General features: G+C 38.1%; 1 protein-coding gene across 2 annotated transcripts in view; it reads right to left on the bottom strand.

Annotated features, from left to right (window-relative positions):
• The window catches only part of CNTNAP5 (contactin associated protein family member 5), a 1,084,456-nt gene that overhangs the window by 814,955 nt on the left and 254,321 nt on the right, over positions 1-15,180 (bottom strand). For both annotated transcript variants that reach the window (XM_069579468.1, XM_069579469.1), the window contains exon 3: positions 11,032-11,225. In XM_069579468.1, the coding sequence (XP_069435569.1) occupies positions 11,032-11,225 (194 nt within the window). The remainder of the gene's footprint in view (positions 1-11,031; positions 11,226-15,180) is intronic.

Here is a 15,180-nt window from a genome sequence, read left to right as displayed (position 1 = left end):
TCCTAAATTCCATATATATGTGTTTTTATAACCTATTACCTTGAAAAAAAAGACCTTATTTTAAAATCAAACTTCATATATATATTTTATAATTTTTGTGATTTTTTAAAATATTGTATTTTTGAGAGTCTAACCTCTACCCTAGATTTTTAATCTTTAATTTTTGGTATTTGTTATCAATTTTGTACCTTTAAGAATCCAATCTTCATTACCCATTTTTACTTAAGAGTATGATTACTGGCTTGATTACTCTCTCCCCCTTTTGACTCTCCTTTTTTCTCCCCCAGGTCACCTTTATCTCCTCTCTCCCTCTTCTCTTCTCTACCCAACTCTGAATCTCTTCGTGTGTTCTGGGCTGTGGAGAACACTTAGGAAACTGATTACTGCCTAGATCTGTCTCTCTCCTTTTGATTCCCCTTTTCTCCTCCTGGTCACCTCTATCTCCTTCCTCCCTCTTCTCTTCTCTATGTAACTCTCTGAACCTCTCTGAGGGTTCCACCCTTTGGAGACCACATAGGGAACTGATTACTGGCTAGATTGCTCTCTCCCCTTTTGATTCCCCCTCTTCTTCTCCTGGTCACCTTTATCTCCCTCCTCCCTTTTCTCATCTCCATGTAACTCTGTGAACCTCTCTGAGTGTCCCTCACTGTGGAGAATCTTTTCACCATTAACCTAGATGTTTTATCATAGGTGCTGTATGGATGGAGAAGTCTTGAGGCTACTGTAAGAATAAGACTGAAAACCAGAGGCAGGAGGCTTAAGCCTAAAACCTGAGAACACCAGAGAACTCCTGACTCCAGAGAACATTAATTGATAAGAGCTCATCCAAAAGCCTCCATATCTACACTGAAACCAAGCACCATCCAAGAGCCAACAAGTTCCAGAGCAAGACACACCATACAAATTCTCCAGCAACGCAGGAACATAGCCCTGAGCTTCTTTATATAGGCTGCCCAAAGTCACACCAACCCCATAAATATCTCAAAACTCACTACTGGACACTTCATTGCACTCCAGAGAGGAGAAATCCAGCTCCACCCACCAGAACACTGATGCAAGATGCCCTAACAAAGAAACCTTGAAAAGCCACTCATCCAACCCTACCCACAGGGAGGAACCTCCACAATAAAGAGGAACCACAAATTGCCAGAATACAGAAAGGCCACCCTAAACACAGCAATCTAAACAAGATGAAAAGGCAGAGAAATACTCAGCAGGTAAAGGAACATGGTAAATGCCCACCAAACCAAACTTAAGAGGAGGAGATAGAGAGTCTACCTGAAAAAGAATTCTGAATAATGATAGTAAAAATAATCCAAAATCTTGAAAACAAAATGTAGTTACAGATAAATAGCCTGGAAATAAGGATTGAGAAGATGCAAGAAATGTTTAACAAGGACCTAGAAGAAATTTTTTAAAAAGTTAATTAATAATGAATAATGCAATAAATGAGATTAAAAAAAAAAACACGCTGGAGGGGACCAACAGTAGAATAACTGAAGTAGATAAAGGTTAAGTAAGGTAGAAGATAGAATGGTAGAAATAAATGAAGCAGAGAGGAAAAAAGAAAAAGAAATTTAAAGAAATAAGGCCAACCTCAGGGACACCTGGGACAATGTTAAACACCCCAACATTAGAATCAGAGGAGTCCCAGAAGAAGAAGACAAAAAGAAAGGCCATGAGAAAATACTTGAGGAGATAATAGTTGAAAACTTCCCTAAAATGGGGAAGGAAATAGTCACCCAAGTCCAAGAAACCCAGAGTCCCAAACAGGATAAACCCAAGGTGAAACACCACAAGACACTTATTAATCAAATTAACAAAGATCAAACACAAAGAACAAATATTAAAAGCAGCAAGGGAAAAACAACAAATAACACACAAAGGGATTCCCATAAGGATAGCAGCTGATCTTTCAATAGAAACTCTTAGGCCAGAAGGGAATGGCAGAACATACTTAAAGTGATGAAAGAAAAAAAAACCTACAAGCCAGATAACTGTACCCAGCAAGGATCTCATTCAGATATGAAGGAGAAATCAAAAGCTTTACAGACAGGCAAAAGCTGAGAGAATTCAGCACCACCAAATCAGTTTTTCAACAAATGCTAAAGGATCTTCTCTAGACAGGAAACGCAGAAAGGGTGTATAAACTCAAACCCAAAACAACAAAGTAAATGGCAAAAGGATCATATTTATCAATAATTACCTTAAATGTAAATAGGTTGAATGCACCAACCAAAAGACAAAGACTGGCTGAATGGATACAAAAACAAGACCCCTATAATATGCTGTCTACAAGAGACCCACCTCAAAACAAGGGACACATACAGACTGAAAGTGAAGGGCTGCAAAAAGATATTTCACGCAAAAGGAGACCGAAAGAAAGCAGGAATAGCAATACTCATACCAGATAAAATAGACTTTAAAATAAAGGCTGTGAAAAGAGACAAAGAAGAACACTACATAATGATCAAAAGATCAATCCAAGAAGAAGATATAATAATTATAAATATATATGCACCCAATGAAGGAGCACTGTAATATGTAAGGATAATTCTAACAAGTATGAAAGGGGAAATTAATAATAACACAATAATAGTGGGAGACCTTAATACCCCACTCACACCTATGGATAGATCAACTAAACAGAAAATTAACAAGGAAACACTAACTTTAAATTACTCAATGGATCAGTTACACCTAATTGATATCTATAGGACATTTCACCCCCAAACAATGAATTTCACCTTTTTCTCAAGCACACATGGAACCTTCTCCAGGATAGATCACATCCTGGGTCATAAATCTAGCCTTGGTAAATTAAAAAAAAAAATTGAAATCATTCCAAGCATCTTTTCTGATCACAATGCAGTAAGATTAGATGCTTTTGAACTGTGGTGTTGGAAAAGACTCTTGAGAGTCCCTTGGATTGCAAGGAAATCCAATCAGTCCATTCTGAAGGAGATCAACCCTGGGATTTCTTTGGAAGGTATGATGCTAAAGCTGAAACTCCAGTACTTTGGCCACCTCATGCAAAGAGTTGACTCATTGGAAAAGACTCTGATGCTGGGAGGGGTTGGGGTCAGGAGGAGAAGGGGACAACAGAGGATGAGATGGCTGGATGGCATCACTGACTTGATGGATGTGAGTCTGAGTGAACTCGGGAGTTGGTGATGGACAGGGAGGCCTGGCGTGCTGCAATTCATGGGGTCGCAAAGAGTTGGACACGACTGAGCGACTGCACTGAACTGAACTGAACAGGAAAAAAAAACTATTAAAAATTTCAACATATGGAGGCTAAACAACATGCCTTGAATAACGAACAAATCACAGAAAAAAATGCATAGAAATGAATCAAAATTAAAACACAACAACCCAAAACCTATGGGACACTGTAAAAGCACTGCTAAGGAAAAGGTTCATAGCAATACAGGCTTACCTAAAGAAACAAGAAAAAAGTCAACTAAATAACCTAACTCTGCACCTAAAGCAACTAGAAAAGGAAGGAGTGAAGAATCCCATGGTTAGGAGAAGGAAAGAAATCTTAAAAATTAGGGCAGAAATAAATGCAAAAGAAGCAAAAGAGACCATAGCAAAAATCAAGAAAGCCAAAAGCTGGTTCTTTGAGAAGATAAATAAAAGTGACAAACCATTAACCCTTCTCATCAAGAAACAAATGGAGAAGAATCAAACCAACAAAATTAGAAATGAAAATGGAGAAATCACAACAGACAACACAGAAATACAAAGGATCATAAGAGACTACTATCAGCAACTATATGCCAAAAAAAAATGGATAACTTGAAAGAAATGGACAAATTCTTAGAAAAGAATAACTTTCCCAAACTGAACCAGGAAGAAATAGAAAATCTTAACAGACCCATCAAAAGCATGGAAATAGAGACTGTAATCAGAAATCTTCCAGCAAACAAAAGCCCAGGACCAGATGGCTTCACAGCTGAATTCTACCAAAAATTTAGAGAATAGTTAACACCTATCTTACTCAAACTCTTCCAGAAAATTGCAGAGGAAGGTAAGTCTCCAAATTCATTCTATGAGGCCACCATCACCCTAATACCAAAACCAGACAAAGATGCCACAAAAAAAGAAAACCATAAGCCAATATCACTGATGAACATAGATGCAAAAAACATTAGCAAAATTCTAGCAAACAGAATCCAATAGCATATAAAAAGATCATACATCATGCCCAAGTGGGCTTTATCCAAGGGATGCAAAGATTCTTTAATATTCACAAATTAATCAATGTAATACACTACATTAACAGTTTGAAAGATAAAAATGATATGATTATCTCAATGAGTTCAGTTCAGTTCAGTCACTCAGTCGTGTCTGACTTTGTGACCCTATGAATCACAGCACACCAGGCCTCCCAGTCCATCACCAACTCCTGGAGTTTATTCAAACTCATGTCCATCGAGTCGGTGATGCTATCCAGCCATCTCATCCTCTGTTGTCCCCTTCTCCTCCTGACCTCAATCCCTCCCAGCATCAGGGTCTTTTCCAATGAATCAACTCTTCACATGAGGTGACCAAAGTATTGGAGTTTCAGCTATAGCATCAGTCCCTCCAATGAACACTCAGGACTGATCTCCTTTAGGATGGACTGGTTGGATCTCCTGGCAGTCCAATGATACATAACCATTGGAAAAACCATTTCCTTGACTAGATGGACCATTGTTGGCAAAGTAATGTCTCTGCTTTTTAATATGCTACCTAGATTGGTCATAATAGATGCAGAGAAAGCCTTTGACAAAATTCAACATCCATTTATGATAAAACCCCTCCAGAAAGCAGGAATAGAAAGAACATACCTCAACATAATAAAAGCTATATATGACAAGCCCACAGCAAACATTATCCTCAATGGTGAAAAATTGAAAGCATTATCCCTAAAGTCAGGAACAAGACAAGGGTGCCCACTCTCACCACTACTATTCAACATAGTTTCGGAAGTTTTGGCCACAGCAATAAGAGCAGAAAAAGAAATAAAATAATCCAGATTGGAAAAGAAGTAAAACTCTCACTGTTTGCAGATGACATGATCCTCTACATAGAAAACCCTAAAGACTCCACCAGAAAATTACTAGAGCTAATCAATGACTATAGTAAAGTTGCAGGATATAAAATTAACACAGAGAAATCCCTTACATTCCTAGACACCAACAATGAGAAAACAGAAAGAGAAATTAAGGAAACAATTCCATTCACGTCTGCAACAAAAAGAATAAAATAATTAAGAATACATCTACCTAAAGAAACAAAAGACCTATATATAGAAAACTATAAAACACTGGTGAAAGAAATCAAAGAGGACACAAATAGATGGAGAAATATACCATATTTATGGATTGGAAGAATTAATATAGTGAAAATAAGTATACTACCCAAAGCAATCTATAGATTCATTACAATCCCTATCAAGCTACCAACGGTATTTTTCACAGAACTAGAACAAATAATTTCACAATTTGTATGGAAATACAAAAAACCTTGAAGAGGCAAAGCAATCTTGAGAAAGAAGAATGGAACTAGAGGAATCAACCTTCCTGACTTCATGCTATACTACAAAGCCACAGTCATCAAGACAGTATGGTACTGGCACAAAGACAGAAATATAGATCAATGGAACAAAATAGAAAGCCCAGAGATAAATCCATGCACCTATGGACACCTTATCTTTGACAAAGGAGGCAAGAACATACAATGGAGAAAAGACAATCTCTTTACCAAGTGGTGCTGGGTAAACTGATCAACCACTTGTGAAAGAATGAAACTAGATCACTTTCTAACACCATACACAAAAATAAACTCAAAATGGATTAAAGATCTAAACGTAAGGCCAGAAACTATAAAACCCCTAGAGGAAAACATAGGCAAAACACTCTCCGATATAAATCACAGCAGGATCCTCTATGAACCACCTCCCAGAGTAATGGAAATAGAAGCAAAAATAAACAAATGGGACCTAATTAAACTTAAAAGCTTTTGCACAACGAAAGAAACTATAAGCAAGGTGAAAAGACAGCCTTCAGAATGGGAGAAAATAATAGCAAACAAAGCAACTGACAAAGAATTAATCTCAAAAATATACAAGGAACTCCTGTAGTTCAATTCCAGAAAAATAAATGACCAAATCAAAATATAGGCCAAAGAACTAAACAGACATTTCCCCAAAGGAGAAATACAGATGGCTAACAAACACATGAAAAAATGCTCAACATCACTCATTATCAAAGAAATGCAAAGCAAAACCACAATGATGTACCATCTCAGCTGGTCAGAATGGCTACTATCCAAAAATCTACAAACAAATGCTAGAGAGGGTGTGGAGAAAAGGGAACCCTCTTAACACTGTTGATGGGAATGCAAACTAGTACAGCCACTATGGAGAACAGTGTGGTGATTCCTTAAAAAACTGGAAATAGAACTGCCATATGCCAATTTCACTGCTGCGGATACATACCAAGGAAACCAGAACTGAAAGAGACACATGCACCCCAGTGTTCATCGCAGCACTGTTTACAATAGCCAGGACATGGAAGCAACCTAGATGTCCATCAGCATATGAATGGATAAGAAAGCAGTGGTACATATACACAATGGAATATTACTAAGCCATTAAAAATAATACATTTGAATCAGTTCTAATGATGTGGGTGAAACTGGAGCCTATTATACAGAGTGAAGTAAGCCAGAAAGAAAAACACCAATACAGTATACTAACACATATATATGGAATTTAGAAAGATGGTAACAATAACCCTATATGCAAGACAGCAAAAGAGACAGAGATGTATCAAATAGTGTTTTGGACTCTGTGGGAGAAGGCGAGGGTGGGATAAACTGAGAGAATAGCATTGAAACATGTATATTATCATATGTGAAACAGATTGCCAGTCCAGGTTCGATGCATGAGACAGGGTGCTTGGGGCTGGTGCACTTGGATGACCCAGAGGGATGGGATGGGGAGGGAGGTGGGAGGGGTGGTTCAGGATGGGGAACACATGTACACCTATGGCTGATTCATGTCAATGTATGGCAAAACCCACTACAATATTGTAAAGTAATTGGCCTCCAATTAAAATAAATAAATTTTAAAAAAAGAAATTTTCAAAATACAGAAAAATACAAAAAATTTTATAAAGAAAAAAGTTTGAATCTAAAAGTGATTCTAAATCACTGCAGATAGTGAATACAGCCATGAAATTAAAGGACGCTTGCTTCTTGGAAGGAAAGTTATGACCAATCTAGACAGCACATTATAAAGCAGAGACATTACTTTTTCAACAAAAGTCCATCAAGTCAAGGCTATCGTTTTTCCAGTAGTCATATATGGATGTCAGAGTTGGACTGTAAAGAAACCTGAGCGCCAAAGAATTGATGCTTTTGAACTGTAGATCTTGAGAGTCCCTTGAACTGCAAGGAGATACAACCAGTCCATCCTAAAGGAGATCAGTCCTGGGTGTTCATTGGAGGGACTGATGTTGAAGCTGAAACTCCAATACTTTCACCACCTGATGCAAAGAGCTGACTTATTGGAAAAGACCCTGATGCTGGGAAAGATTGAAGGCAGGAGGTAAAGGGGACGAAGGGGGATGAGATGGTTGGATGGTATCACCGACTGGATGGACATGAGTTTGGTCTCTGGGAGCTGGTGATGGACTGGGAGGCCTGGTGTGCTGCAGTCCATGGGTTCACAAAGAGTTGGACAGGACTGAGAGACTGAAGTGAACTGAACTGAAATGGAGACTCTAAAAGTCTTGATAAGCTTGTCCCTGAGACACTTTAACATCTGATTATTTATTGAAGTGGGGACTCTGGCTTACTCATAAATCATAGTACATCATTAAGCAGCTGCTCAGTGGCCTTATTCCTGAACATTCCATTTAGTGCCAGATGAGAAATTCCAGAAATTAGATTTTTTAGAGCATGCATATTTACTGCTGTATATTGCACAAGTGTATTTCCAGGATTTTTGTTCTGAAATAAACTTTGCAAAATAAAATAAGCCTCTTGAGTACTAGTAAATTGGTATTCCATCCGAGGGGTTCAATGCTATAGTTTTATTGCTTAGTAAATCAACTTTAAATAAACATTACAAACTCCATTCTCATTTGAAAATTGAAGATCTTCAAAAGACTTGTGAAAGTCTCATTCAAGAGATTTTCTACTTCTGTGATACAGCATTCTCAATCAAGTCGATACTTTGTATTGATGTTGTGGGGTACTGACTTTTTTCTGAAAAGTTAAATCATTTAAATAATTTTTTTAAAACTTGCTTGTTTGGCTATTGCTTTCATCTTGTTTATCAGGATTAACTCTGGTGAATCTATAGTCTAATTTTCAATTTAAAATGAAAAAAGAAAAACCCTCAAGGTAACTTATTTATTCAATAATACGATCTGATGGAAATATCAATGAATAGTAGGCACAAGTCAGATCTTACATATACTCATGAAATGTTTGGTAAAATACTCGAGTCTCTGTTTGATGGCCTTCTATAAGGCCTATATACAGTTTCAGAGAATTTGAGCACTATTTAAAATGTGCAAAAAAACACAGTTAGATGGCATTAGTGCTTTCTCAGTTTTATATTTTAAAAGTAGCACATGAAATAGACAATAGAGTTTACCATTCTTCTTTTGCAGTGGATCTGAAAAAGGTTAAGGTGAGAAAAGTAAATCAGTTTTGTGAAAATTAGAAAAAAATCGAGTGTTGTAAAGAAGTAATAGAAAGTACAGTTGGGCAATAGAGTATATTTAGGACCCAAACTTAGTTTTGCAGTCTGGCATCACCAAAGTCTGGTTATGTGAACTTGGATGGGTCTCTGTGGGCCTCATGCCTCTTGTTTACAGAGATGTTCATACTGAATTTCCAGAATTTATAACATCTTTGTATGTATACAGAATGACATTTGCTTACAAATGATGTGCGATTTTTGTTCAGTAGCTGTTAGCATCCTCAATAGTGATACAAGTGGGCATGCGTTTCTTTTTCAACATGTGAGCCTTGTTACTGTGCATGGCTCATCATGATGTCCCCGCCCACTGTGACTGGAGTGGTGATGATCCCTTCACAGATCTTTTCCCCTCCTGGTAATTTGCATCTGACAATTTGGTCCTGAAGCTGCCACCTCTCCCAAATGCCCTGAAGGCATTGTAAGTGTCTTTGGGGAGGCCTTAGCTAGAATTTACCACTGTGCTACATACAATGGTTTCCTGCCTCTTCTCCTCTGCCCACCTAGCATCTTTTGCCTCCTTCCAAAGATCAAGGCTATTTTGAGGCTGAGGTAAGGGACAGGAACAGTCTCCTTTCCTCCAATTCTGAAAGTCCTGGTAATTCCGCAGTTCTTGCAATAACCATCCAAAAAAATAGTTCATGTTACATCTCCAATAACAATTGTCATGGAGGCTGACCTATAAGACAGACCCCTGCCTTTAAGGGGCTTGGGATTTTGTGGAAGTAAGCCCAGAGAAACTGTTCATCCTTGAACTACGTCCTGATCCATATAATAAGCTGAAAGCAATTTATTTTATTCTAAAGAAAATGAAGCTCAGGATTTTAAAAATATTTAAACAAAAGACCTCAAAACTTCAATTCAATCTGAGAAACAACCAGTTCTGATTGAAAATGCCAAAGAAAATAAATAACCTCATGTCTATCTATCCCTCTCAAGTCAACATAAAACCTTAAAATTGCTCTTCAAAATGGGAAGGGTATTTATTTCTCTTTTCAAACTAAAAACAAAATTTAAAAAAACCTGTAAAATTTATGAGGCCTTCAAAGTTGAAAAAAATATACTAGTCTCCAAAAGAGACTATTTGTAAAATGAAAACAAATCCATGTTCTGTATAAATGTTGCCACCTAATATGACAAACAACTCAAAATAAAGATGACTACTGTAATATCCTCCAGAATCAGTCTGCCATAACTAATCTTAATCCACAGTTTACCTTTATTTCAATTAAGAATAGTGATGAGTGGGCAATTAACAAATAATAGTGAATATAAAATAGATTTTTTTTCCAAAAGAATGAAAGCAATATAGAAAAATGCACGTGCAAACATCAATTTGAAAGTATAATTGGGATTGATTTAAGAGGGAAGAAATCTGAGAAGATTATGAGAAGAAAAGATAACATGATCAACTGCCAAATCTTCACATGTTAAGTACATATATTTTGAAAAAAACAAAAATGTCTCATGGCGTTTTCTTCCCTAAAGTAAAAGCAACAGGAACCAATACATTATTTTATTTAGTGCATGAGTTTCTGAAATCTCCTCTGGGTGCCTTTTGCTCTCTGTCTCTAACTCCCTTTCCCCACCTCATAATTTGGGGACAGTCTTTCAGGTATTCTTTGGGGTCTAGGGGTGTGGAAGGAACTTTTTTTCTACAACTTTGACCAAACTGTCCTTTATTTCCAAGCTGAAGATTGTCTATAAATGCAAAATCATCCTAAAATTTATATTTGTTTTGTATTTATAAACTTTTAAATTGTTTTCAAAACTTGAATAGAGGCAGAGGAACATAGTGGCTTTAAAATCAGACCAGGCTATGGAGTTCCAGGTCAGGGTTCACCAATTGGATAACTTTGGTTGAGTTACATAACTGAGCCAATTCCATCATTGCAAGGTACATAAAGTACTTGGCAAATAATAAATAAATAATAAATGCATGCTCAGTCAACCAATACCTTCTCATTAATGATCAGACTTCTGTGGTGTAGTTGTTTTTATTGAAGAAAGAACTGAGGCCCAGTCAGTGAACTTCCCAAGTTACCAGAAAAAGAGGAAAATGCTCAACTTTTTGTAACAGATATCCTCATTTCGCTACGAACTGGAGTCATACTGGAGATAGGACTTAGACAAAGTCTAATTATTTCTGAATGGGCATTCAATAGTTCTCAAGTTACTGGCAATCTGCATAGAGGAAAATGACAGAAACGTTCCCTGGTTACCATGATCGCATCTCATTTTTATTCAGCTGATGAGAAAAGATGTCCTACCCAGATGCTGTCTTCTTGCTTGTACTGTTTCCAGTTGCGTCCTGTGTCACTGAACATCAGGCTGTAGCTCGTCACCCAGTCAGAGCTTCCGTATCTTCCCTGCGTGGCCACTGCTGTAATCTCCACTCTGTTTCCCAGGTCCATCTGGAGCCACTGCTGAGCATTGGAATCTGCTGGGGACCAACCGCCAGTTCCTGGAACAGGATCAGAGAGAGAGAGCTGTAGCAACATCTCACAGAGCCACGACTTTCACCTCTCAAAGAGAAAAACAAAACAAAGCAAAAAAACAGTGTTCAGCTAAAACATCCTTATAACCCCAAAACATGCCCTACCTCTCTTCATAAACCCCTGGTACTTTAAAAAATTTTTATTGGATTATATAGTGATTTATAATGTTGCATTAGTTTCTGGAGTGCAGCAAAGTGATTCAGTTATACATATATTCATTCTTTTTCAGATTATTTTCCCTTATAGGTTAAATCAGTTAGGTTATCACAGAATATTGAGTAGACTTCCCTGTGCTATACAATAGGTCCTATATAGTGTATGATCTGTATGCAATTCCAAAATTCCTGATTTATCCCCCTCCACCATGTTTTCCCTTGGTAACCATGACTGTTTTCTATGTCTGTGAGTCTATTTATGTTTTGTATATACATTCATCTATATGACTTTTTTATATCCCACATGTAAGTGATATCATATAATATTTATCTTTCTATGACTTCACTTTGTATGATAATCTCTCTGCTGTGCTGTGCTTAGTCACTCAGTGATGTCCAACTCTTTGTGACACTATAGACTGTAGCCTGCCAAGCTCCTCTATCCATGGGATTTTCCAGGCAAGAATACTGGAGTGGGTTGCCATGCCCTCCTCCAGGGGATCGTCCCAACCCAGGGATCAAACCCAGGTCTCCCACATTGCAAGTGATCCTTTACCATCTGAAACACCAGGGAAGACCATGAATACTGGAATGGGAAGCCCATTCCTTCTCTAGGGGATCTTCCTGGCCCAGGAATTGAACTGGGGTCACCATAATTTTAGGTGGATTCTTTACCAGTTGAGCTAACAGGGAAGCCCTATGATAATCTCTGCTGCTGCTGCTACTAAGTCGCTTCAGTCGTGTCCGACTCTGTGCGACCCCATAGATGGCAGCCCACCAGGCTCCCCCGTCCCTGGGATTCTCCAGGCAAGAACGCTGGAACGGGTTGCCATTTCCTTCTCCAGTGCATGAAAGTGAAAAGTGAAAGGGAAGTCGCTCAGTCGTATCTGACTCTTAGCTACCCCATGGACTGCAGCCTACTAGGCTCCTCCGTCCATGGGATTTTCCAGGCAAGAGTACTGGAGTGGGGTGCCATTGCCTTTTCTGATGATAATCTCTAGGTCCATCCAAATGGCAAATGACATTTCATTCTTTTTTAATGGCTGAGTAGTATTCCCTTGTATGCATAAACCACATCTTCTTTATCCATTAATCTGTCAATGGATATTTAGGCTGCTTCTATGTCTTGGCTATTGTAAACAGTGATGTACAAAACATTCTTGACCCAATTTTCATTGTTCTCTTCCATTAAATTCTCTTCTTTGGTTTAAGATTCAACTCAAATGTTGTTTCTTCTATGATTTTCCCTTTTTTAATCTATTATTATAGTTTTCTTCTTCTGGATTCCTAATGGGATTTATTTGATCTACTTTCTATTTTTTTACAACCGTAACCTTTAATATGACTTATATCCTCTCTCTGACTGGTCTTTTCTTGTTCCCTTCTTTGCTTTCTTCTTTCATTCTTCTCTTTCTTTTCCCTGGTCCTTAGCTCTCTCCAAATACATGCTGTGAATCTGCCATGGGCCAGACATCTTTCTGTGGATGCAAAGATTCAGGATCATTAACTATGTCTTTGAAAAGTTAGTGATCACTCATACAACAGATCCTCACTGAGCATCAGGAGTGTGCTGGGTAATGAGAGAGAGGGACACACAAACAAAAATATGTAATGTGATGTGAAAGAAAACCTTCAGTGAAGTAAACACAAGGTTCAATAGAAGCACAGATTATAGAATGCCTCAGTAGGTGATTAGAAAGACCAAGAGACAGTGATGATGGAGCTGCAAGCTGAAGGAAGCATGGTTTCCCAGCAAACAAGGTGAGACAAAGTTGGAGAAACCAAGGGCCAAGTAAACAGCACATGCAACATCTCAGAGAGACATGAAAGAGAAGATCCCAACTGTGGGTCTCCCTGTGAGTCCATACATTTGACACACAGGAACTTTCTAGCATATAAACCTAAGCTTTTAGGCCCTGGAAATTTATCATGTGACACACTGGAACTCTTCAGAAGATCCATATAATTTCTTCCTTCTTTGAAAGTCTTGTGGCCTAAATTTTCTGTTTTCATTTTACATAGCAACAAAGAGGTATGTATTCATTCTTACTGACCCAAGAGTCTACAAGGCATCTGAATCCTGAGTGGGACCTATTGTAGAATGTCTATGCTATGGATGCACCCCAATGTTCATGGTAGCATTATTTATAATAACCAAGATATGTAAGCAACATAAGTGTCCATCAACTGATAGTGAATAAGGAAGATGTGGTACATATATAGAATGGAATATTACTCAGCCATAGAGAAGGATGGAATAATGCCATTTGCAACAACATGAATGGACCTAGAGATTATCATACTAAGAGATGTAAGCCAGACAAAAACAAATATCATATGATATTGTTTATATGTAGAATCTAAAAAATGTAACAAATGAATGCAGTATATAAAACAAAAATAGACTTGCCAACATAGAAAACAAATTTATGGCTGTTAAGGGAAAAGGAAGGATGCATAAATTAAGAATTAGGGATTAACAGATATGTACTATGAGAACAAAGATCTATTATTGATATATAGCACAGGGAACTATACTCAATGTTCTGTGATAACCTATAATAGAAAATAATTTGAAAAAATAGATACATATGGATATATAACTGATTCATTCTGCTGTACACTTGAAACTAACATGACATTGTTAATCAACTATACTTCAACTAAAGAAAAAAGAAATAAGAACCTTGCTCAGAGTATTGCATTGGCTGACTCATTGGATTTTTTAATTTAGAAGGGTTAACCAATAAATCCTTTTTGATTTCAACCTACGTCACTGAAAATCATTTTAGTCATGTCCCAGACTACATTCTTGCCATCTCAGGAGGAGTCAATTGCACCCATTCTTGGTACTGAGAATTTTGTGAATCCCCATCTAGCTGCTCATTACAGAGAAAGCTTGACACTACCTCGGAACAGGCTTGTGAACAAAGCAGGCATAGAACATGAAGTGGGCCTTACTTTGGCCATAAGGCATATTCTACCAGTTATCAATCGATTTTCTCCCAATAATTAGCTAGTACTATGATGAAACAATTGATGCTTTTGAATTGTAGTGCTGGAGAAGACCCTTGAGAGTACCTTGGACAGTAAGAGATGTAACCAGTCAATTCTAAAGGAAATCAACCCTGAATATCCATTGAAAAGACTCTTGCTAAAGCTGAAGCTCCAATACTTTGGCCACCTGATGTGAAAAACTGACACATTGGAAAAGACCCTGATGCTGGGAAAGATGGAAGGCAAAAGCAGAAGGGGTCAATAGAGGATGAGATGGTTAGATAACATCACAGACTCAATGGATATGAATTTGATCAAATTCTAAGAGATAGTGAAGAAGGCAATGGTGCCCCACTCCAGTACTCTTGCCTTGAAAATCCATGGACAGAGGAGCCAGGTAGGTTGCAGTCCATGGGGTCGCTAAGAGTCGGACAGGACTGAGTGACTTCACTTTCACTTTTTGCTTTCATGAACTGGAGAAGGAAATGGCAACCCACTCCAGTGTTTTTGCCTGGAGAATCCTAGGGACGAGGAAGCCTGGTGGGCTCCCATCTATGGGGCTGCACAAAGTCGGACACGACTGAAGCAACTTAGCAGCAGCAGCAGCAGGAAATAGTGGAGAACAGGGAAGCCTGGCATGCTACAGTCTATGGGATCACAAAAAGTTGGACATGACTTAGTCACTAAACAGCAATGACTCTAACTGAGCAGGTCCCAATAAGGCCTTCTCAGAATAGACCCCCCACCCCAACCCCATGTTTTCTGCCTG

Source organism: Ovis canadensis, chromosome 2 (assembly GCF_042477335.2).
Source record: "Ovis canadensis isolate MfBH-ARS-UI-01 breed Bighorn chromosome 2, ARS-UI_OviCan_v2, whole genome shotgun sequence".
NCBI classification, from domain to species: domain Eukaryota; kingdom Metazoa; phylum Chordata; class Mammalia; order Artiodactyla; family Bovidae; genus Ovis; species Ovis canadensis.
Note: the sequence above shows the minus strand (reverse complement) of the source record. Positions and strands in the feature narration are given on the sequence as shown.